This window comes from Convolutriloba macropyga, chromosome 6, assembly GCF_964194025.1.
Source record: "Convolutriloba macropyga chromosome 6, txConMacr16.3, whole genome shotgun sequence".
Classification (NCBI taxonomy): domain Eukaryota; kingdom Metazoa; phylum Xenacoelomorpha; order Acoela; family Convolutidae; genus Convolutriloba; species Convolutriloba macropyga.
Window position 1 is genome coordinate 15777568 of NC_134473.1, and position 24448 is coordinate 15802015.

Here is a 24448-nt window from a genome sequence, read left to right on the forward strand (position 1 = left end):
GTGAAAATCGATAAAAAAAAGGTGCTGAATCCGCTGAAAAAAAATATTTAAGCACATTTCAGCGCAATTCTTGCATAAAATCAGCATTTGGTTCAGCACCTTTCTTACATATTTTCAGCATTTGTGAAAATTTTAAATTCATTGGATTCAGCGCCTTTCTTTCATATTTTCAGCACTTGTGAGAATTTTAAATTCAGCGGATTCAGCCTTCCTTACACAGCGCTTTTCTTACCCGTGAAAATTTTTTCAGCACTCGTGAAAATTTTAAATTCAGCAGATTCAGCGCCTTTCTTACATAATTTTACGTGCAATTTTTTTTGTTCATTATTGCTTATAACGTAGTCGGAATGTAAGCTCCTTCACGTTTTGCACTTCTGAAGAGCCACTAATCGATCAAAACTCTGCGTGGTTTCTTTAAAATGAAAAATTCATTTTTTGAAAAACAGACAGAGTGAAAAGCGTCACACTTCCATCATATCTAACGGAAGGAAGATAATTATACTTAAGCTACCTGGTTTCATTCAATCAAGTAATTTGGTTTTATACCTCAGCTGCAATAACTGCTTTATCTTAATGTTTGACAAAATTCTTTTCGTCTTTTGGCAGATATCCAACTGTTTTTAAGTTGAACTGCCCTAGTGTAATGCTTTTTAGTCTTGCGCAGTTGCTGCTTCTGAATGATCAGCAGGAAAAATTAAGTCCTGCAAAAAGAGCAACAGCATTGCACATAAAAAAACATGAGTTTTCAGGTCAAAGTATTCAATTCGAGAGCTTAAATACTGGTCAATTGCATACGTAAACTGACGTTTAAACATGTAAAAGTCGGTAATCTTCATTCGCATCAGATGATTTGCGGCTCGTTGAGGCAACTATTCATAGAAACTTCAGAAACTTCTATTACGGATTCTGGCACGCAAACTATGGGCGCTTTCGTGGAAAGTATTTGTCAGAAGCGATATCAAAACATCTATTCATGGGGATACAAAACTCAGAAATTAAGACAATAATATTAATATTGATACAATGAAAAATCAAATCATCTAGGCTTGGCAACACCATTTAAAGCATAATTTGGAAATAATAATATACAGACACAGTGCAAATGACAATTAAATGAATCGCAAGAAATATACGATCCATAATTACAGCGAAAATTTTCCAGTCCGAACGCTCTTTCGAAGAAAACTTGCCACTTGATCGATTCGGTTCCTCGTGCAAGATGTCGAAGGCGTTCGCTGGGGTATCATTACTGAGTTGATGCTCTTTTGGAATTCCAGGCAAGTTGTTCAACGCGAACATTTGCTGGTTAGGTTGTTCCGTCTGTCGTTGAGCAGTTGTAAGTTTCCAATAAGGATGCAGACGCAAAGCAGCGACAATGCGCGAAGACACAATATTTTGGACTATATTGTTTTTGTTGTTATCATCGAAGTAGTAGAAATTCACAACTGAAACGAGGCTTAAAATTTGTGTGACATTTAGTTATGAGTGAATATCATTTTGAAATAAATATTCTGATGATAGATTGCAGTTTTTGTCTGCCGTTCTTAATAAGGGTTAGTTCTTATGACTCTGGCTTGGTCTAATTGCCGCAGTTATGTTGATTGGTTGTTTGATGTAGATTTGTTGGACACTGAAAGGTTAGATGGTTTCACAAAAAATAGTGGCTGAAACTTGAGATGACTTGTGATCAAAACAAAACTATACGAAAAAAAAAACAGATTTTTTGCTTTATTTGAAAAATTATTTTAAAGCTAAGGTTAATGAAAAAATTGAATTTAGTTTTAAGACAAAAAAGATGGACTTTATTTTTGTTACATAAATCTGGATATAGTTTTTTTTACCAAGTTAATTTATTTTCATCAAACTCATATCCAATAAAGTCACTCCATCCGCTTCCGTTACAAAGCTTTTTATAAATGGGAACTTCTTGAAAAATTCTCGCGTAAAAGGGGAACCAATTTGAAGTCATCTCAAAAACTAAACGAGAACATAAGGAAAATTTTGTCTAGCTGTTTGAATATATCAGTATAAGAACTGAGAGGCAAAATTTTCCTGCATTAGCTGTTCATTTAGTCCATTGCCTGTTTTCAGAGCAATTGTTTAGTCATTGGCATAGTCCTTGTTCTAGTTCTAGTTACAATTACAGTTATAGTCATCTGATATCAGCAAAAGGGGGCAAAAAAGCAACAGTCCTGGCACTCATTTACAACAGTTGCAGAAAAGGGCTTTGATCTAATACTTCAGCAAAAGTATTACAAAAGAACTGCCTTGAGCAGCAAATAACGTGATACTATGTCTTGTAATTCAAATAATTTTGACCAGTAAATTGTTAGTGTGTCTTGCGTTGAAAATTACTCTTGACCAGCAATTTATTTATTGCTGTGTCTTGTATCTACAAATTACTTGAGGTGCAACTTAACTGTTGCGAACCCAGCTTCTGGTATTTCAACTAATAAGAAAAGAAAAACACAAAATTTAGATTTTAGTTAATTTTATATAGACAGGTCTTAGACATACGTTTTGGTCTTTGGTTGATTTCGCTATCGGATTGAATTGGTAAACATAAAGATATCCCTTTTAGTGTAATCTGTAGCAAACTCAGATCAATTTGATTTTTGCAAAACGAAGATAAGCAAATAATTATGAAGTGAAATGGTGTGAATATAGCAGATACACAGCAAAAACACAATATCCAGACATTTGGAACCGCTAAAATTGGAGTGGTGTAAAGTTTTCCTGTTCACAATGCGAGAGCAGCCATTACATTTACCATTACACATGAATTCACAGGAATGCTGAGCACACTTTGCGAGCAAACTTGGAGCAATCATTAAAACATGAAAAAGATAAAAGACTCAATGTTTGATTGGACATACCTCAAATGTCATCAAGGAGCTAAAGGCCTTTCAAATAAACTAGTCCGTGGCTTAAACTTTGGTTATATTCAAGTTTAGATTGTTTATTAACTATTAAATTCAGCTCCTGTAAGCAACTTATCAACAACAAAGCAGTACGTAAAATTTTTTGTTAAGTTTAAATTTATCTGGGAGTGACGCAATCACCATTTTTTTCTAAATTTATTCGTCATTTCTGATCTAAAAATCATGTCCTTAAAGTTATTTGCATCTCATTTTTATAACTTAACTGTTTTTTGTTATTTTTTAATAAGAAAGTTTTAATAGTTCATTCCACTTAAAAAAGTTGTTCACAATTAGCTCCTTAAACTTATAATGTTTCGTAGACCATTTCGAGTTTTTTTCATTGTCTTTTTCAGGCTTTCCTTTCAAGTGTATTGTGACTGTATGTCACTTATATCGCTATTTGACCTAACTGACAGTCGTTTTGGTTTTACTTGTTTTGTTGTTCTTGGAGTTTTAAACAGGAACGGGTTTACTTCACTATACAAATTGTGATTTCTGTGTTGTGACTCCTGTAAGTTGATTTTTCAGGACTACAGCTGTTCACATTCGTTCACCTATCAGTAGTAGCAATGCAGAAATCCGGTAAAATTATTAACTTTTTGGGACTGTTTTAATAGCGTAAAAGGATTTTTGAGGAGCCCCAAAAAGTTGCAATTGGGTAAAATAATTATTTTTGCGAGATCATATGAGGACTAGTGTTGCTATAGTCGGGTCAAGTTTACAAAAAGAACTCTTGGCCATTGTGAGTAAAGTAATAAAAACATGAGCTTTTACGCGAATAAACTCACCTGCCGCAGAAGCTACGCACAAGGCGCTTAAGTGCAGCACAACTGAAGTTGCAAAACCGGCCATAATTGGGAATCCAAGCGAGCTGGCTGGGAAAATGTCATTTAAAGTTCCAACAGTCACAACTTCAGCAAGCAATAACGTCACAATGAATGAAACTTTCTCGCCTGATTCAATTGGTAGTAAAAACACCAACGTTGACAAGTAATAAATGAGCAAATTTGGGCATATCAGTATGAAGAGATAGTAGAGAGAACGACGTTTAATGCGGATGGTGACAACAAGAGTATCTAAATCATGTAGAAATTGTCCAGCAACAAAAGGCTCTTTTGTCAGTGTTACAGGTCGCACCAGCTCCCACTGATCATTTTCGACGTATAGCAACAATGAGGCTTCGCTCTTGCTAAAATCTGAAACACACAAGCTTTACGCACAAACTATAGATGCGGTTATTAGCTTTGACTTAATTTGGATCAGCCTAAAATTAAAAGGAAGTTGAAAAACAATAAAATTTGAGAGAAAAGATCGTTTTCGACCAGAAAAATTAAGAAATCGGTGTTCGCGATGGTTTCTGACCATTTTGAACTGAACTGATTGTTTTCTTTGTCTTCAATAAAGTGTAATTCATATCTTAGAAACCGCTTACAGGGTGTCCTGATTAACGGAGAAAGCCCCTATTGGACACAAATAGATTGCGGCGTTCTAGAGGAATCAATTTTGGGCCCACTTCTATTCATGATATATATCAACGACCTACCATCTGCATGCAGTGCGTCAGAAGTCTTACTATTTGCAAACGATACTAGTCTTAGTGCGTTGGACTGCACAGAGAATGAAATAAATTCAGAACTTAACAGCCTGCATGATTGGCTATCGGCAAAAAAATCTTGACCTGAACTTGTCAAAAACGGTTCAAGACAATATAAAAACAAGTGCTTCCACGAATATTCTAATATTGAAAAATGATGTCCTGAATGGTGAGCTGGAAATTAAATATCAAAGAATTTTACTCGACGCTAAGTTAAGTTTCCAGTCACAAATTGAAATAATTACAATTAAATTTGGTAAACAGTGTGGAATTGTTACCAAGCATCGACACTATGCTTCTAGAAGATTGTTGACTGAACACTATAAAAGTAACATTGCGCCAATCCTACAAAATGGTATTTCAGTGCATGACTGCTGTAGCATTACGTCGTTATATTCAATCCTAACTTTACAGAAATAAATTCTGAAAATAATTTATTTTCGAAAAAAATAGGATAGTGCCAAAGATGAATTCAATTCTAATGGTATCTTTACCACGCATGGCTTGAATTTTACAAACTGCCTAATTTTGGTATGCGCTGAATCAAAAGTCACCTAGAAAAAAGTATTTGAATTCTTTAATTGATTTTTGTTCTCAAGAAATTAAAAGATTTATGATGCAGATATATTTTGAACCTGTTAGTTACATGAACCTGCAGTCAAAAAAAGGTTTTAACGAAATCCACTCAGTTCCGTCTGAAAACGTCTACTTAACACGATGAAATTGAATAGAGTTATAACATCAAATTTAGAAAACTGGAATAGGAAAAAAAATTGAAAAAAAATTAACAAGAACTTAAAACTGGATACCTGGTAAACAATCAAGAGTTAATGAAGTAAATATTCAAACTTTAATTATAATGAGATTAGAAATTTTGGCTGCAGCTACTAGAACATTGACTATATGCTGCGATTGTGATGAAACCTCTATAGTTTTTTTAGTTTATGATACGGACGTTTTGGCAATTTGATTTTTTTGGCAATTTTCCTCATGATGTTTTTTTTTTCAAAACGCTTAGAAAAATTTTCGGAATACAAATTTTTCCGATGTTTTTAATGAATAAACACCGCAAGGTGTGAAAAGGCCGCAAGGTGTTTTCTACTGCTAATTGTTGTCACAAAAATCTCGGATTTGGCTGTAGTCACAACTGAATATCTAACTTATTGTAGTTGGTTTTATAAATTAATTACGACATGCTATTCAAACTTATATGGTAGAGTTTTAGAGGGTACCATGACCCCATCACTCTGTCTCCTCCTGTTATATTTTTTTTGTAAGGTATTAAAAAATGTGAAGAAATTTACATTTCCTCTTATTTTTCGTTGACTGCCCTCTTCAAGTTATGGCTTCAAATTAGTGCATCGCTGATAATTTTGGGTCTCAGTAACCGCCCAAGTAATAAATTTAAACATGTTTGCCCGTTTTTTAAAAAAAGCGGGAGATTATTTTGAATAAAATGTTGTTACAATTTTTATATTTGAAACCATAAAAGAGAGGTTCACTAAAAACAGTCAAACAAAAGCAGCTGGTAAACCCCATTTACGCCTGAACCGTTTATGACCAGATTCAAGCGCGCTCGAAATTGGCTATGATTAGACTGAAGTGCGCTGGAATCCGCCTCTGATCAGACTCAAGTGCGCTTGTGCGCACACAATTTCGGGCTAATTTCGAGCAAAAAATGTTCCGGTGTGCGCAATGTCTGATCAGGACAATTTCCAGCGCACTCCTCAGTTTGGGACTGGTTGAAAGCAGTCATTTCATAGGCTTTTCATAAGCTAAAAATCTACGCACTAGGAAGTGGTTGAAAACATTTCGATTATTATTAAACAATAATCAAACAATTATTAACAATAAGTAATTTTTAAACAGTTAAAAGATCTCATTTCGACAAAAAAGCACTTAAAAAATAAACAAAACAAAAATTTATTCAGGATTGTTTTTCGAGCAAAAATTCACAACATAAAGTCAAATGATGCAATTTTTTCAACAACGGTATAATTCTTATATAAATCTTGTTTCCGTAAAATTTTAGCAGCCCCAAAACCTCTTTCTCCACAAGTAAGTAATGATATTTTTCAATCTCAATTGTACCAAATATATAGGGACGAAAAAACAAGCCAAATTATAAATCAGGAACTACTATAAATTAATTAATTGGATGAATTAGGGTTTGATTTTTAAGAGGCATGTCTTAAACGTTCACAAAAAAAGAAAAGTTCAATTTTTCTGCTTGTATAAAAAATTTATGCAGTATAAGTTTATCCTAATTATTAGATTAGGCCCTTGTCAGCAAACCAAAGTCAACTTACTGCTGTACGCCATGAAAAATTCAAATTAAGAGCTGGAAAATTTTTCGAAAATTATTGCGATAACAGGTGTAATAGTTGTAAGACAAAATAAAAGAGCGAAAGACGTTGAGAAATTCTCTTTCCTCTCTCTGATCTGGTTTATAAAAATATTTACGATAGAACTGACATACAAGAGCTGACTAGTACTAATTTCAATCTTCCGACTTCGATATAATTTTCATAAAAATGCTAAAAAAATCCTCTGAACAAAAATGGTCCAAAATAACAAAATTGGCTTAAATCAGAAAGTTGGGCAATACTTCTGACTTCCATAAGAAAAAGGGTTTGACATAAAAGAAAATTAGTTTTAATTGTAAGATCAATTTAAGTAAAATCAAATTGAATCCTCCTTAACTTATTGTTGCAACCCCATTTGTTGGGGGGGAGGAACTATATATTCAAATGGGTTTTTTTTGTTGAGACAATTTTAACCGATCGATATATTCATCGTAGAGATATTTGAGTGGTACCATTAAAAACCTCGTCCAACGTAGAACACGAAACTAAAAAAAATTGAATTTCAATTTTTTTCGAGGAGTTATCCTGGATTGAATTTGTGAACACGGGTTATTTAGCTTGATTTTGTTCACTTTTAGTGTAATTTTTCTTCAAATTAAAATCTTATTAATAAAAATATTAATCCAAAATTACATTTCACGCCACAAAACAAAACAATATTGAGTTCCTAATAGACCAAAGGCGATAAGAAGACTAGTTCTGGTCTCATAGGGACATTTACTATAAAAAAATTCGAATTTTTCTTGAGAGTTTTTTTAGTAAACTTTTCATATTTTTTTTCTCTTGGGTAGGCTAAAGACTTTTTTCATTTCTGAGTTCCGTTAAGGAAAAACCTGATTTACAGTCAACTGAAGCCAAATGATCAACAAACATTGTTTTCAAAGAATGGCTCGTGTTTTTTTTGGCTTCGTCTCTGAGTTTTCTTAATTTAAATTGTTATTTTGATTTTGTTTTTGAAGTTTTACTAAATTTTTGGAGTCCTATGGAATAGTCTTGTTGACTAACACTGCAATAGGTTTCATAATGCGCATTAAGTGAACCTATCTAGAGCTTTTAGTATTTTCTTCTAATATCTTCTAATATTTGTTATATGACTTCAATGCCACAATTTTTTTAAAAAATTTTACAAATTGATTTGGATATTTTGATATTGTTGGTTTCGCTTGAAATCTTATCACATTATCCTGATTTTGATATCTCCCCTTGGCTTGGGGAAGATTTTAATTGGATCATTTATAGAGTTTTCAAGGAAAAATTTATGGTTTAAATGGCTTCAACACTTTCTTCTCGCACAATTCTACTGAATTTCTGCTTTTAGCCTGTATTTGTGGTTTTTTCTTTAGACATAAGACTTATTGTAATATCTGATTGCTTATCAATGTATGAAGAACATCTGCGTCCTCCAATTGAGGCGTACGCACCAATTGAGCGTATGTATTGATTTCCCTTGAAAGCTATTGAAATTAATGGCTGTTAAGACTTTAAAAATAATTTTTCGAAATATTTTTTGACAATTAGCCGCTCTTAAACTTATTTTCGTGAACTGCAAGTCAGTCTCAATAATAAAGGGACGCCCTTCAACCAAATTAATTTAGTTAGCGGTTTTATCATCTAACTAAGGGTGTTATGACTTCGATACACGAGTTTTCATACTTTTTTTTTTTACTTTTTGAACACTTTTTCGTAATTGTTTTGGTTCTTTTTAGAATCTTAACAGTTTATTTCAGGTTTATGTGGCTTCGACACTTTCTTCTTGCAGTTTTCTACCTAATTTTTGAGTTTTGCTTGTATTGATTGTTATTATCATAGTCAACGACCTATTGTAATGTCCTATTGATTATTTATGAATGACAAACAACCTTGTTGTCTCATTGAGGCGTAACTTTGCGTAATCATTAGCTTCCGTTGAAAGCTATTGAATTTAATGGCGTTGATACTACGGATTTTCTAAAAAAGTTCGTGAATTTAATGTATTTGTTCATATTTGTTGATTTATTGGAGTCAAATTGTTAAAAAAAGATCCCATTGCTGTTAAAAAATTAAATGAAAGTGAAAAAGTGTTTACTGAAAATTTTTTTTCAATGGCTACGATTTTTTCCTGCTCAATTTTTTTTGAGTTTGCTGTTATTGCTCTTTTCTATTCTTTAGGTAGCCGTAAAATGTTCACCGGCAAATAAGCTTGTAGTTTTGGGAATGAATGAATGATTTAACCCAAAGCATTCAGTTTATTGCGAATAGTCTTAAAATTTTTGATATTATACATTTTTTATATTTTGAAGATTTTTCATTTTTTACAGCTTTCTTTGTTCTTTTCGTCAATTTGTAACCTATTTTCATCATTGAGAGTTCCCATTTGAATTCCTTTTATATTAAAAATTCACGCGTTTACTGATATTATGACGTAACTGAGGTTTTGTTTGTGAGAAAATATGCGTTTTCATAAAAAGTTATGTGAGTGGAATATTTCGTTTTCCTTTTTCTCTTCCTTTAGTGCAATCGCGTAATAACAGATGCCAATAATGTTCAAATGTCGCCTAATTGAACTTAATTATTCATTCAGTATAGTTTTAAATGAATTAGTATGAACAGAAATTGAAATAAAAATTTCTAATGTTCAGATAATAGCTAATAATGTTGTTGGCTTCACTAATTTGTGTTTTCGCAATGTTTGTAATTTGTTGTTCGTATTTTTTGAGTGTTTCTGCATCTTTAGTCCGTTCCTGTGGCTTTGTCCAACCAGAGACAGTTTCTTTTGGTTTCATTATGACTCTTTAGTAAGTTTATCAAGAATTATTTTGTTAAACGCTAATTATTTTTAAGACATTTGAAATTATTTGCTTTAAAAATGCTGATTGATAATTGAGTCTCGGCTTATTATTTCTCTTTTCTGTCGACTTTATACCTGGTCTCATTAAAGAAAAGTCCCATCTGATGTGTTGTTAGAAAAAAAGTAAATTTGTGTAGTTAGGGTTTTGTCTGATTGTAATTTGACGTTGTTACGAGGTGCTTTTAAATTAAGATATTGAGTTTTTGCCGTGCCAAGATGTTTTTGCTTTTTTTTTGTTGTTGTTGTGTTTTTTCTCTTAGTCTGTTCATTGGCAGCTCTCGTTGTAATGAGGCATGGCATTATTTAGTTCAGTTAATAGTTTGGTTATGTAACGATTTCTATAAACTCAAACATCTATTCTTTGCAAAAATGTAAGACAGAATACAAATAAGTCAATATGTCATTGTTCCCGAGGTTGACTTCTCATTCAACAACAATTGAACATTACTCAAATTGCTCCAAAGCTCTTATTCGTGGCAGCATTCTGTTATCACTATGGCTATGAATTGCGGCTATCCTCAGTTGTTTCCGCAGCTTCGTTAGATGTTGTTATTAGAAAATTTTCCTAAAATCTTAAGATTTATACAAAAGGCAAAATTCCCCGAGACCGTTCAAAAGGATGATATATCAAATTGCCGACGTCAACATTGGTTTCCGCAAGACAACAACATTGGTTGATATACTTTGCGACTGTCCTATTAGCTGCAGTGCAAATTGGTCATTAAAAGTCTTCAACTCTAATTATGCATGCAGCTTATGTTCATCCTGATCACTTTAAATGTTCTAATAAGTTTGCTAATCTGTTCTTAGTCCCCGGTCACCATTTTCAGGATAAAACCAATAGAAAAATACAATCTAACACCATATTCTTTTTAAAAAACAACAATTAAAATTTTCACAAATTTCAAACACTTAACTCCAAAAAAACAAACCGTAAGTCAAAACTGGTACTATGTACAAGCGTACTTATCACACTTCACTAGCTCAATTTCAAAAAATAAAAAGAAATTTTTTTAGATCTACTGTCCCATTTTTGTGGTTTTCGTTTTTTTGTCTGGTCACTATGAAGAACATGCAAGTTTGTTAGTTTCTGATTGCTCATGCAGTTTCCACATTTTGATATATAATGCGCCATGTACGTTTGTTTTCCTCAGTGTAGCGATTACAGAAGTAATGCCAAAAAATTTTAGACACCGTATTTTTACAAAAATATTTCCCATATTTTGAATACACTTTAAGCACTAAGTTGTACCGAATTTTTGTTAAATGATCTAGTAACACATCCAACATCCATCAATTTTTGGGGTCTTAACGGCAACGGGTGTCCGGTAACCAACAAAATGAATATGTGATCAACATTGATGCCCAGTGGATTTTTTGCCAATATTTTATCATCTGTGCCCGTTACTTATTCGACATGGTTAAGAAAAGTCATGAAAGAAATCAGCCATAACAGCATCAGAAATGATGAAGAACAATCCCGATCTAACGAAAACTGAAAACTTGAAACTGATTAATTTATACTAAACCATTGTACTCCATTTTTATTTCAATAATCAAATCATTCTCACAAAGTTCCCAAGGTGGCCAAAGTAACATTCTGGCGCCCAACGAAAAAATCGACAGCTACAATTTCCTTCTCGAGAAATTTTTTTCTCGTGAACAGGGTAGAGAAGGAAATTTTAGACAAATACCCATCCCAACCAACCCCACCCGAGGCAACCCAATAGAGTATTTATATATGGAACTCCCTTGATTATATTATTTTATTCCCTTTGACTCTGGTGATTCGCCAGTAACTTCCCCAGCGTTTTTTTCTCGCACCTAGAGAGTTGTTTCCGGACGTGTTAATAATTTGCAATAATTTGCAATCTTTTGTTTAATTGCTCCGATAACACAATTGTTTTTTTCGCTAGTGAAAAACCAGCATTTTCGTACCGTGTGGTTCAGCATATGTCTCGGTTTGTGTCTGAATTTTACAGGGGTTACTTGATAGATTTTGGGTTTATCATTCTGGCATTGGTAGTTGATGGTATCCGTTGAGGCTTGGTAAGGCTCGGCAAGTTTTGGTAAGGTTCGGTATGTATTGTTGAGGTTCGGTAAGGCTTGGTAAGGTTCGGTAAGGTTTGGTAAAGTTCGGTAAGGTTCGGTAAGTATTGGTGAGGTTCGGTAAGGCTTGGCAAGGTTCGGTAAGTATAGTTAAGGTTTGGTAAGGCTTGGTGAGGTCTGGTCAGGTTCGGTAAGGTTCAGTAGGTTTGGTAAGGTACTGTAGCGTTTTGGTACGGTTCGGCACCTGGTCAAGTTCGGTAAAGCCCGGTAGGGTTTCTAAGGATAAACCCAGTAGGGTTTTGTAATGATCCATAATCTTTGGCAAGATTCGGTAAAGTTGGGAAACATTTGGTTCATTAGGTTTGGTAGGTACTTTTGTACCAGGGATTACATAAACATGTTTTGGCCTTGAGATTTGGTAAATTGCTTCTAACAGTGACTAACAAAATTTCGAAACTGTAGCTCACCTTGACAAAACAGAGTTAATGGTACTTATTCGAACCAGAAAATCAACAAGAATTAAACATCAGGTAAATTCTACAAGATCACAATCACTAGCAATGGATAAAAACGAACAATCCTCTGTGGATCCTCATTTGAAACACATTGAAAACCAAAAGCCAATTTTTTGAAATTGAAATTGAATCTTGCATCGAATATGTTGTATCTGGAATCGATTTCGGGGAGGACACTGAAACTCTGGAAGAAACATTGAGCAAAATTAAAGAGCTGCAAGAGAAACACGACAAATCTGTTCAAGAGTTTTTAGACGTCTTGCCATCAGAAGACGCAGATACTCTCTGTTCTCAACTTAGCAAGGTAAAAAATTCAAGATTCGAAAAACAACCGCTGCTCTCCACAAACGCAAGAAATAAAGTCAAAGTGCAGAACTTAGGAATGGTTCATCATGCAATTTAAGGGTAACATTTGATAGTAGCAGCAGTAACCCAACATGTCTTAACACTAACAGGACCTCTACATTTGTCTCAGCATCCGCCGGGAGCGAAGTGTCAGGTCAATTGTTTTGTCGAACTCTGCAGCGCCCGCTACCTCAGTTCAATGCAATTCCATTTCGCCACCGGCTAATATGGAATCCAATATTGGTTTCTCAACGGTTACTTCATCTGGAAAACCTGTTCACTGTGCCTTGTCTTCAGAACCGTTTCTCGCTAATTCAAACAATACTTCAGTCAAACAGGACACATCATATCATATTTCGAACAATGGAGATTCCTTCCAAATCAACAAATCATAAATCCGTCTGTGTCCGCTACAATGGGCTCTGCATCATATCTGAACCCCATCTCCAAGTCTACTTGTTTCCAAAAATCTAAGCGTAAACTGCAGGCAACAAAATTTGATGGCAATCAGCTAGCCTGGATGAAGTGCTTCAGCATTTTCAAGCCACAATAGATCGTTCGCCTATGTCATTATCAGAAAAGATGATACATCTTCAATTGCTATTAACTGGAGAGTCTTTTTAGTCTTTATAAGATGAATACGGCTGCAACGGCAGTCTGTATGTTCCAGCGTTGAATCGTCTTGAGGAACACTTCTGTAACTCAAACCGGATAGTAAATCCCTTTCTTGATAAACTCTCGCAGTTCAACCAACCTAATATGACTGTTCCTGAAAGTTATACCCAACTTTCAGCTTTTCTCCTGACCCTAGTTGATACATTAAAGCAACCTGGATTCAATCACGACATTCATTCTACTATAAATCTCAATCAGGCGTTAAATAAACTTCCGACACCAGTCCGCCTGGACTGGAACAAGTATGTCCTCGAAAAAATTCACTCCAGCCGTCTCTTAATGACCTTTCTGATTTGTTATCAATCTACGCAAAAGGCTTGTAGAGATTTGCCAGCGCCAACATCTGTAACATGACCCAGCCATGGAAGATCAAATTTCGCTCATATACTATGGATTCAGAAAATTCAAAGTCCCTTGCTCTCATCTACGCGAACGACAAGCAATTGTCATCAAGGTGGCTCATTTTCCTACGGTAACAAACAAGGCCCCTCGAGAACTGTTGTTTGCCCCAGTAATGAGACGTGTCAATATCTCTACAAATGTTCTCATTTCCAGACCGTCTCTGCTTTCGATCGGAGAAAACATGTCAAAAACTTGCTTCAACTGCCTTGGCAGTCGTCATGTTCAACATTGCAAATCAAAAAATGTCTGTCGAACTAGCAATTGTGGCCGAAGGCATCGCAGTCTGCTCCAAGAGAGCTTTGGAGACAATAATCAGAGAATGAAGCCACCATCGGCCGTTAAATTCGTTCAATTACATGAAATAGGACAATTAGCCGTTGTTCCGGTTGAACTTTCCAATGGTGTAAAAAATCTTGATACTTAAGCATATCTAGACAACGGAAGTTGTCAAAGCTTGCCGCTTACATCTGCAGCATCAGAATTGGAGATTGTCATGAACACAGTCGCTAAAAAGCCCATCAGTGACTACCATACAACTAAGGAAATAGACTGTTCTCAAGTTTTTGCAGTTTTTCGAAATCAAGCCTTACAGATCTCAGAATAGCTCAGTAGTTTCAATCGATGTGCTAGCTGTTCCAGATCTGAATATTACGCCAGTTTAAAACAGTGAGCTGAACAAAATTTGTAGTAAATTTGATCACCTTAAACACATCACGTTTCTAGATGTCAAAAAAAAAATCAATTGTGGGTAATAATTGGAATTGATAACTTTGAACTAATTCATCACAGTGAGATAGTTAAAGGCCCTAAAAACACACCTTGGTCTGTCAAAACACCACAAGGTTGGACTTGTGCCGGAAAGACCAACAGAATTGCAGATAAGCAAAATCGAGTTCTCAAAACCCAAGTTTGTTCCCTTGGCCAATTGGACAACGATCTTTTCACCAAAGTTCAAGATTGGATGAAGATCGAAAATTATGGCATTGCATCATAGAAAAAAGCACTGTCCAAGAACGATGAAAAGGCTTTGGAAATTTTACAATCCACAAGCAGATTAAAGGATGGTCATTACGAAGTTGGCCTCTTGTGGAAAGAGAACGGAAAATTGCCGAATAACTGATGGCTCGCTGAGAAACAGTTGAAGCAGCTTAAAGCAAAGCTTTCCACGAAGCCAGTATTAAGCGAAAAATTTGAAGAAGCTTTGCAAGAAGACTTGCAAAACGGATATGTTGTAAAAATTGATCCTTGTACCGACATCGAGTCCAAAGTAACAGATTATTCTGCTACACGCCAGTCTCGAGACAATTTTTGAGGATCAAAGGTTACGCATTTTTGCAGATGATAAGATTTAAATTTATCCACTGCAAATTTGAGCAAACTCATTGAGACAACCCAGGTTGATGTCTTCCCTAACGTCCTCTCATCTTGCATTTTGTTGTAAGAGTGGGGTATAGTTTGTCCATGGGGAGTAATTTGATCTAAGATAGGGGCTGAACTGTAATATTACTGGCAAAAATTGCAAAGACTTTAAATGATCTGCTGTTGAGAATGAATGACTTGCAATTTAGAAAAGTACTAACTACCATTTGAATGCATATTTGATAGCATAGCTGCATTATATCATAAATTTGTAAAATCGGGCAGGGGGAGGGAAGCGGAAAAGATCCAAAGGTTGTTGATGGTTAGTCAGTCAACAGAAATTAATCGGTGGTTAACTACAGAAATAGCCTTCTCAATTAACCTTCTGAGTGCTAATTGAATTGGATTACGATGATGGCTCACGGGAACAATAAAGTCTCTGAATTGGAACTGGTTTTCGAGTATTTGCTTAGATAATATGAGCAATAAGGTTTTAGGGTAGCCGAATGCTAAAAATGCTTGTCAATGGTTTTGTCATTCAATCTTTTTCTGCCACATTTTACCACGATTGACGTATAGCTTGTTCATCGCGAATAAGTATGACGTAATATAAAAATTGTGATGAAGTATTTTCGTTATCGTCCGAATAATGTCAGAGCAGCCCCAAAAATAGCAAGTTGCACTTTTCCAGCGCAATGAAAGTTCCAATAACTAAACTACTAGAAACTATGCCACAAAATTACATATCCCGATTCAATTCAATTTATCTGTTTTTCTGCGTTTGTTAACCGCCAGAAACAAATTGGGAAGACTATGAAAACCTGAAAATGCACGAATTTTGCGCAACCCAGGTTGAGTTCCAGCGCAATATCTCCTCTAATCAGAGGGTCCTAGACAAAATTGACTTCTGATCAGACGGTCCTAAACGAAAATGAGCTCTGATCAGACAAGTTCTAGACCGAAATGACCTCTAATCAGACAAGTTCCATTTCGAAATGACCTCTGAGCAGACAAGTTCCCGACCGTTGTCCAGACTAAGAAGCGCACGAAATATTGTCCCAGATCATCATAAGGACCTCTGATTAGACAACCGTTCCTAGCATTAACAAAAAATTGTTTTCAAAACATCATTCAAGCTGTGAGTGTCACACGTATGTAAAAAAGGGTGTACTAAAAACCTTGGGTTTCAAGGTCAAAGATTTAGTTTAAATTTTAATTTATTACTTGATTAATGACTGACACAATCTTGATAGGTGTCGACAGATTGAAATAGACAAAGCTCGGGCTTCGAGCAATACTAACAATTGTGACATATCAGTATTTACTTGGTTAATTTACCACGGTGATAGAACCGAGATTGGGTACGGGCAAAACTGAGGATAAAACTCATTCATTGAATAATAAACCTACCTTCAGAGTTAATCACTCAATTAGATCTTCATTTATTTGAAACAATTCTCTTCTGCTTTTATCAACTTATTATTTAAACCTCAATCCTTGTATTTTAAACAAGTACCACGCTCAATTACAAAAGATAGTAAGTATTGCGCACGGGCGGCTGCTATAGTGGCGACAGAGATTAAAAGTAAATAGAAAACCACCACCCAATAACATTAAGCGTTGTACAAATTTCCAAGAGAAATCTATTTTTTTTGTTTGAAAACCAATTTTTAAACTCGAGTTCGATGTCTTAACATCACGACCCAGAAGAGGAATTGTGGACTGCTGTCGGGATTCGACAACAACAACTGCCATCTTGGAACTATCAAGTGAGTAATCCCTAAAAATTCTAATAGCATAAATCAGGGCGTACATGTTTTTTTGATAATAAAATAGCGTTCAGAAACATCAGTATTTTAATTTGACTTAATTTGACTTAAACTCAAGCATTAAACCTCGAGTTTTTTTGCATTTATTGACGAGGGAATTAGAGTTTCAATCATATTTAAAAGCTGTTAACTAGAGTGTCCGAAAAATAGTTCGAGTTTCGAACAGAATTAGTGAAATATTTTGAATAACAACAGCTGTTAGATAAAATAAGGATGGCGGGGCACTCCTCAAAAACGCTGTTACCGGAACCGTTTACTGGATCAAATGATTTCGAAAGTTACATTACACACTTTGAGCTCTTGTCACAACTTCAAAAGTGGCAAAGAGAAGAAACAGTAAACGGCGCCGAGACCGAAATTGATGAACGGCCCCATTATTTCGCGTTAAGGTTACAAAAGTCGGCTATTGATTTCTATCGTACACTTTCGGAGGACACTAGAAACAGTTATGACGAGACCGTAAAGGCTTTCAGACAACATTATAATGAGAAACCAGTAGTGTTCCGGGGGAGGCTAGCTAGGAGAGTCCAGCAGCCTGGTGAAAAATTAACAGATTTTCTGGGTGATTTGCAAACTTTAGCCTTGAAAGCATACCATCAGGAGTCTAATGAGATAAAAGAACATCTCATTTTGAGGGGATTCCTAGAAGGCATAGAAAATAGTCAGGTGCGACTCGACCTGAGAAAGAACTTTGGTGACGCGGATATGACTTTAGACAAAGCTTTAGAAAGAGCACTACACATTGAAGCAGTCACGAGAATTGAGGAGGAGGATAATGAGCCGCGGGTTTCTGCCATCCAGTCGAATGAAAACACACACCTGGTTAATTCGATAAACGATTTAGTGCGAACACTGCAGACTAATCAACCTAATAGGCAAGAGAATCAAAAGTTTTCATCGCAAGGAGCGCGGCGAAAAGAGTTTCTGCGCGGTAGTCAGCGAAGTTCAAGAGAGAACGAAGATAGAAATAGAAATACTAATAGCTATAGTAGAAGCAGCGCTGAGCATAGACGAAACAATTACGAAAGTAGAGCGCGTTCGCTAACACCGGGAGGTGAGAACAGAAGCCGAGATCGATCGCACGGAGTCGTGCCGAGCAGTCGAAGGAAAAATGTCGCCGTTGCGGTCAGCGAAACCATGCATCTAGGGAATGCAAAAATTGTTTCGAATGTGGGAGCCCAAATCACTTCAAACGAAATTGTCCGTATTTAAACGAGAATTAGCTGGAAATGGCAGGGCTTCATTTTCAGCCGGCTACGTAAAAACCTTGCGTGGCGGAAACAGCCCAGTGGAGGCGTTGTTTGCAAAAATAATGATAAAAGACAAAATGATAATGGCCTTAATTGATAGTGGAAGTAGTGTTAATATTATAAGCGACACACTCTACAAGCAATTGGGGGAACCGAGCCAGATCAGAATGTGCAATAAAAATACAATAGCTGCCAATAACGGGAAAATGCCTATAATGGGGTCAACAGATATTCAAGTTCAACTTCAGAAATTTACATGTGAAATAACAGTTAAATTTCTGGTGACCAGAATTGAGATAACGCCTTGTTTATTAGGCATGGAATTCTTGTACAATTTTGACTGTATTTTAAATCTCAGAAAGAACGAACTTTTTTGCGGGGCGATTGGGAAAACATTACAATTGGCCCCATCCCAACGAATTAATAGGAATCTGTTTTTAATTGCTGCTGAGGATCACGAATTACCTCGTCGCTGTGAGGGTTTCATTAAATGCAAAATTATCGATGAAGAAGATAACATAACACAGCAAACATAAATTATAGTCGAACCCATGAAAGGGTTTGAAGACAAATCACACTTATTAATAGCGAGATCGCTAAATGACATGGTTGATGATTTCGTATGGGTTCGAGCTCTGAAACCTACATTAGAATCAAAGAAAGTTTACAAAAATGCGAGAATCGCATGTGCGGAAAACATTGAAAAAATATCAAGAGTACAACAAAATAACCCTGACAATAAAAAAAAGCATAGAGACGAATTTGATTTCGAGAAACACGTGAACTCAAGTTCAACGAATTTGTCTTGTGAGGAAATGACAAAACTGAGGTCATTTTGCACAAAATATGAAGTGATATTTTCGCGAAACTCAAATGATATGGGATTTTGCGACCGAATTTATCATAAAACGAAATTAAAAAATGATGCTGTGCCATTCAGACGTACATACGGCAGCATGAGCTTTGAGAAAAGAAAAGCCATGAAGAAAATTGTCGAAAACTTGGAACGAGATGACTTAGTCGAACCAACACACTCTGATTGGGCAGCACCATCATTACTGGTAACAAAAAAAGACGGAACCTAACGCTTAGTTGTAGACTACCGTGGTCTAAACAAACAAATAGAGAAAACATGCTGGCCTTTACCGCGAATTAATGAGGTTATTGATTCACTGGAGGGAAACATGTACTTCTCAAACATTGATCTTCTGTCGGGATACTTTCAAATGGCGCTGGAAGAAGAGAGTCAAAATGTAACAGCTTTTATTACACCTTTGGGCCTATATAAGTGGAAGAGGCTCCCTATGGGACTAGCTTCTGCACCAGGAGCTTTTCAAAACCTAATGGAATTAGTTTTTGCTGGTCTCTCTTACGAAGCAGCTTTAGTTTATCTAGACGACGTTATCGTCTTCGGAAGAAATTTCGAAGAACATCTTAAACGGTTAGAGCTGGTTTTCCAACGTTTATCGGAGAATGGATTAAAGATTAAAGGATCCAAATGCAAATTCTTCCAAAAGCGCGTCAGCTTTTTAGGACATATTATATCTGAGAGTGTTGTCGAGGTCGACCCAGAGAAAGTAAGAGCGGTAGAAAAAATGAAAGAACCATCATCCCTAAAAGACGTCAGGGCTTTTCTGGGCCTTGTGGGCTATTACCGAAAATTCATTCCGGGTTTTGGAAGAACAGCAGAACCTCTTTACAGATTACTAAATAAATCAAATAAATTTAAATGGAGTACAGAGTGCACAAGTGCGGTAGCAGAGTTGAAGAAAAAGCTTTTAGAAGCCCCAGTTTTAGGATATCCAAACAATAGGGATGAATATACATTAACTACCGATGCATCGCTGACAGGCATCGGAGCAATTCTTACACAAAAACAAGGAACTGAGGATAGAGTTATTGCATATGCTAGCAAAACTTTGAGTAAAAGTCAACGAAACTACTCATCAACTAAGCGGGAATTATTCGCAATAGCTCATTTTACCCATTATTTTAAAAACTATTTACTTGGTCAGCATTTTTTAATTATAACAGACCACAGGGCTCTCGTGTGGATCTATAGTTTTAAAGAACCAGACGGTATGGTCGCAAGATGGATAGAGAAACTTGGGCAATTTAATTTTGACATAAAGCATAGAGCAGGAAAGAAAATCCTGCACGCTGACTGTCTTTCGCGCATAAACACAGAAGATGAGGAACAAACAGCTTTCGTTAACGCTATTGCGCTAGACGTAGAGGAAGACGATACCGACTATAGTAGTCGAGGTTGGCAGTTACACAAACTGCAGAGAGTAAAACTGCGAGATTCGCAGCAAAATGACAATATACTCAAAGAAGTATATTCACGGGTCTTAAACAAAAAAAGACCCGAACCACGCCAAATGAGAAACGGAGCTTCAAAGGAGTTATGGAAATACTGGGTTCAGTATAAAAATCTTTTTCTCATAGAAGGGGTTTTGTATCGAAAACACCAAACAGAACCTAACTTTGAAACTGTTTACCAAATGCTGGTACCCTGGGGTAGAGTGTCCAACAATCTTGAGCTGTTGCATGATTCGCCTAGCGCAGGACACTTTGGTACAGAGGAAACGTACAAAAGAGCTTGCGAAAGGTTTAATTGGCCGTGCATAAGAAGGGACGTAAGAAACTGGATAGAAAGCTGTGACATTTGCCTAAAAAGGAAAGGCACTAAGCAGAAACATCGGCATTCACTCTCAAAATGGAAACCTAGTCATCCATTTTGGCAAATATCTCTTGATATCATGGGTCCACTTCCCGAGTCTCAGGGAAACAAGTACATTTTGCATATCGGTGATCAATTCAGTAAGTGGTACGAAGCTGTAGCGTTACCCAATCAAGAGGCAAAAAATGTGGCAAAAGCGTTTGTTGAACACTGGATAGTAAGATTCGGCTGTCCAGTCAACCTACACAGTGACCAAGGGTCAAACTTCATGTCTAAATTGTTTCGTAGTCTTGGCAGTGAACTAGGAATTCAGAGGACATCAACCACATCCTACCACCCTCAAGGGAACGCGATGATTGAACGAACAAATCGAACAATAGAAGAATGCCTCTCCAAAAATATAGGACAATGCCAACACGAGTGGACTAATTTTCTACCTTTAGCGATGATGGCATATCGATCATCAATTCATAGTGTAACAAGATACAGCCCAGCGTTTGTGGTACTGGGTTTTCCACTGTCGCTAACTATAGCACACCACAGACCACAATATATGCAAAACCAAGTGACTATGTTTTCACGATGAAACAGAAACTACAGGAAACTCACCAGTTGATGCGAGAGTTTATGGATGTCGAACAAGAACGCCAGAAGTCGTCTTATGATCGCAGTAAGTATGGGCCGTGCTATAAAGTTGGCGAAGAAGTGTTAGTTTTCAAGCCAACGGTTAAAAAAGGAGAAACAAGAAAATTTACTTCTTTGTATAGAGGACCATACATAATTGTTGGAAAATATAAACGATTTGAATTTCAAGGTAGAAGATAAAAAGACGAGGAAAGCTATCAAGGTCCATTACGACCGACTGAAAAAATACAAAACACGAGAAAAACCATTCACGCCTGAGCCTCAGGCAAAACGAAAAACATCCAGTAAGGAGCAAAAGAATAGCAATTTGAACAGCTCAGACGATGGCGATATAATTGAAATAGAATCATCAACAGACAGTGAAAGCAATCTAAACAAAGAAAATCAATCCGGAGCTGAGGATACTAACGATTCACTAAATGTTACAAATGAGACGCCTGAGAATGAAGCTAAAGAATCAGAGAAAGGGCAAGAGAAGGCACAAAATGTTCCCGAGGGAGGAGGTGCAACTTCATCAAAAGCTACCGAGTACACTGAAAAAAAACCAGCAGAACTAAAAATTCCAAAACCAGAAAAAAAGCAACAGGAATCTAGTAGTAAAACAAAAAGTACTGAAGAAAAGATTAATAGTAATGCCAAGGCACCAAAAATGGCTACAAGATCTAGCAGTCGATTAAAATCGGTGCCTGAGAGATTAAAAAATTACTTTACTGAGCAAGATGAAGAGTACTTTAGCAGCCAGGAAACTGATGATGTTTTTGTTTCAGGAAAATCCAGAAAGAAACAATGGAATCGAAAAGAAAGACGAGTTCGTCTGGAGCATCGTGTGATGGAATATCACTATGTTTGTATCTGGCATTGCTAGCCGTTTTTGCTTCTCCTTCACTTTGTATTAAATTATACGGCTATGATTTTGACAATATCGTATCAACAAAAAAATATTCTTTGGATCACAGTACAAACTGTGATAACAAAATTCGAGTATCGAAAACAATAAAAGAAGGTAGTTTGATGTATGCTGAGGTTCAGCCCGAGATAAAATTAAGATTTTGCATGTATGAAGCGGCATATACTGTGTCTGCACTTAAAAAGAGCAATGTATATGACAATGTTGTCTTTATTACCAAAAACTCAAGACTCTTAAAATCCATATATCCATTAAACGAAGGAACCTGTAGGAGCATTTGGTGAAACAAAAACTTTGCTTTACCAGGTTTTGGAGATAAAACCTTTAAAGTCAACAATTCAGTAACGGAAAAGATTTTACAACGGGCAAGTGAAACTACGTATGCCGAGGAGCAAAGCCAGAGCTTCATGAAAAAAAAATCGTGAAGGTGCTATGTATGCTGAGCCTGTAGAGTGGGTTTCACCTACAGGAGTAAAACTTATTGGAAATGTGATGATCAATGCAAAACTTTACATCGGAACAATTTGGGGAAAGCTGATACAAAGAAACCTCTTAAGCTTTAAGGATCCCCTAGGTTTCTCGAAAACTGTTTTTATCAAAACCACATATTTTGAAGACGATTTAGTAAACTATTTTTTTGAAAAAAAAGACACAAAAAAATGAAAATGAGTTGTCTTGAGTTCAAGACCCAAAAAAAATGAAAATGAGTTGTCTTGAGTTCAAGACCCAAAAAAAAATGAAAATGAGTTGTCTTGAGTTCAAGACCCAAAAAAAAAGAATGAAAATGACTTGTCTTCAGTTCAAGGCCAAAAAAAATTAAAATTAGTTGTCTTGAGTTCAAGACCAAAAAAAAAATTAAAATTAGTTGTCTTGAGTTCAAGACCAAAAAAATGAAAAAGAGTTGTCTTGAGGTTAAGACCATTAAAAATAAGGGAGAAGTCTTGAGATCAAGACTGAAAATATTGAGAAACTTTGGAAGCAAAAATGTTTTCTATTAAACATAGCAGGCAGTGAGATCCCACAAATTGGTGAATATGTGTACTATATGCCAGAGTTGTGGAAAGTTATTTCGGAGATTTCCCCGGGAGTGTACCGAGTAGAATCTTGTCTGTCACGGACTCGGAAGGTGTCTACACTAGAACTTCTGGCAGCCGCCAATATTCAGTCCCGAGCTCTGCAGACTGAAGTGGAACTGCAAAACCAGTGCGCGCAGTTAGAGAAATTGAAGAGTACAAACTCTTTACTCCAAAAAGATCTTGTCGGGCTTCGACAAAAACTAGACAGACATTGCGACAAAGCCAAAGAGGCAACAAGAGAAGCATTGGGAAAACTGAGCGCCGAGTGTGAGGCGCTAAGAGATAACCTAAAGGCGGCGGCAGCTAGAAATGCCGAACAAGAGCAGTCAATCGACTTACTTAAGCAGGAGTTGGCCGATCTAAAAGTCAATACTGATAAAAAAAGCGAAGCCCTGGAGAAAATGGAGAAAGAGAATGACCAATTGAGGTCAGAGCTTCAGCAGTTGTAAAACTATAACCAGTTCTTGGCGAGTGAGTGCCGAAGGAAAGACACTATAATTGATAGACAAAAGCATTCTTTGAAGAACGAGAGAGCCAAAACGAAGGCCACATAGAAATGTTTATTCGAGATTCGAAATAAAAATGTATTGAATCGGCCTGCGACATTGTACGAGATTTTGTTGGTAAAAAGTTCTGCTTCAAAAGATCAGATCAAAAAACACTACCACAAAATGAGCTTGTTGACGCACCCTGATGCTGGTGGAGATGAGGAGTTTTTCAAGACCATTAATCGAGCATACCAAAAACGATGGGGCGCGAGAAGCGTACAACGATTTCGGGCTGGACGAGGCAGAGAAAGTCATGAATGACGAAAACTGAACCTAAACTTTTTATATGAAAAGTACAAACTTTTTGTATTTTAAAACGTTTATGTGTCGAGAGCTGTAAAATTTGTTTGATTTTATGTGAGTGGCACACTCTATTCTTATTGAGAAGGGGGCAGTGTGAGTGTCACACGTATATAAAAAAGGGTGTACTAAAAACCTTGGGTTTCAAGGTCAAAGA

The 24448-nt window shown here is 36.2% G+C and overlaps 1 protein-coding gene across 1 annotated transcript in view; it reads right to left on the bottom strand.

The window, feature by feature from the left end:
* Positions 1-1046: 1046 nt before the first annotated feature.
* The window catches only part of LOC142340820 (acetylcholine receptor subunit beta-type acr-3-like), an 81055-nt gene continuing 57653 nt past the window's right edge, over positions 1047-24448 (bottom strand). Inside the window, exons 3-4 of the mRNA XM_075391551.1 lie at positions 3710-4117; positions 1047-1445 (exon numbers count right to left, since the gene is read on the bottom strand). Coding sequence (XP_075247666.1) covers positions 1060-1445; positions 3710-4117 — 794 coding nt within the window. The 3' untranslated portion in view covers positions 1047-1059. The remainder of the gene's footprint in view (positions 1446-3709; positions 4118-24448) is intronic.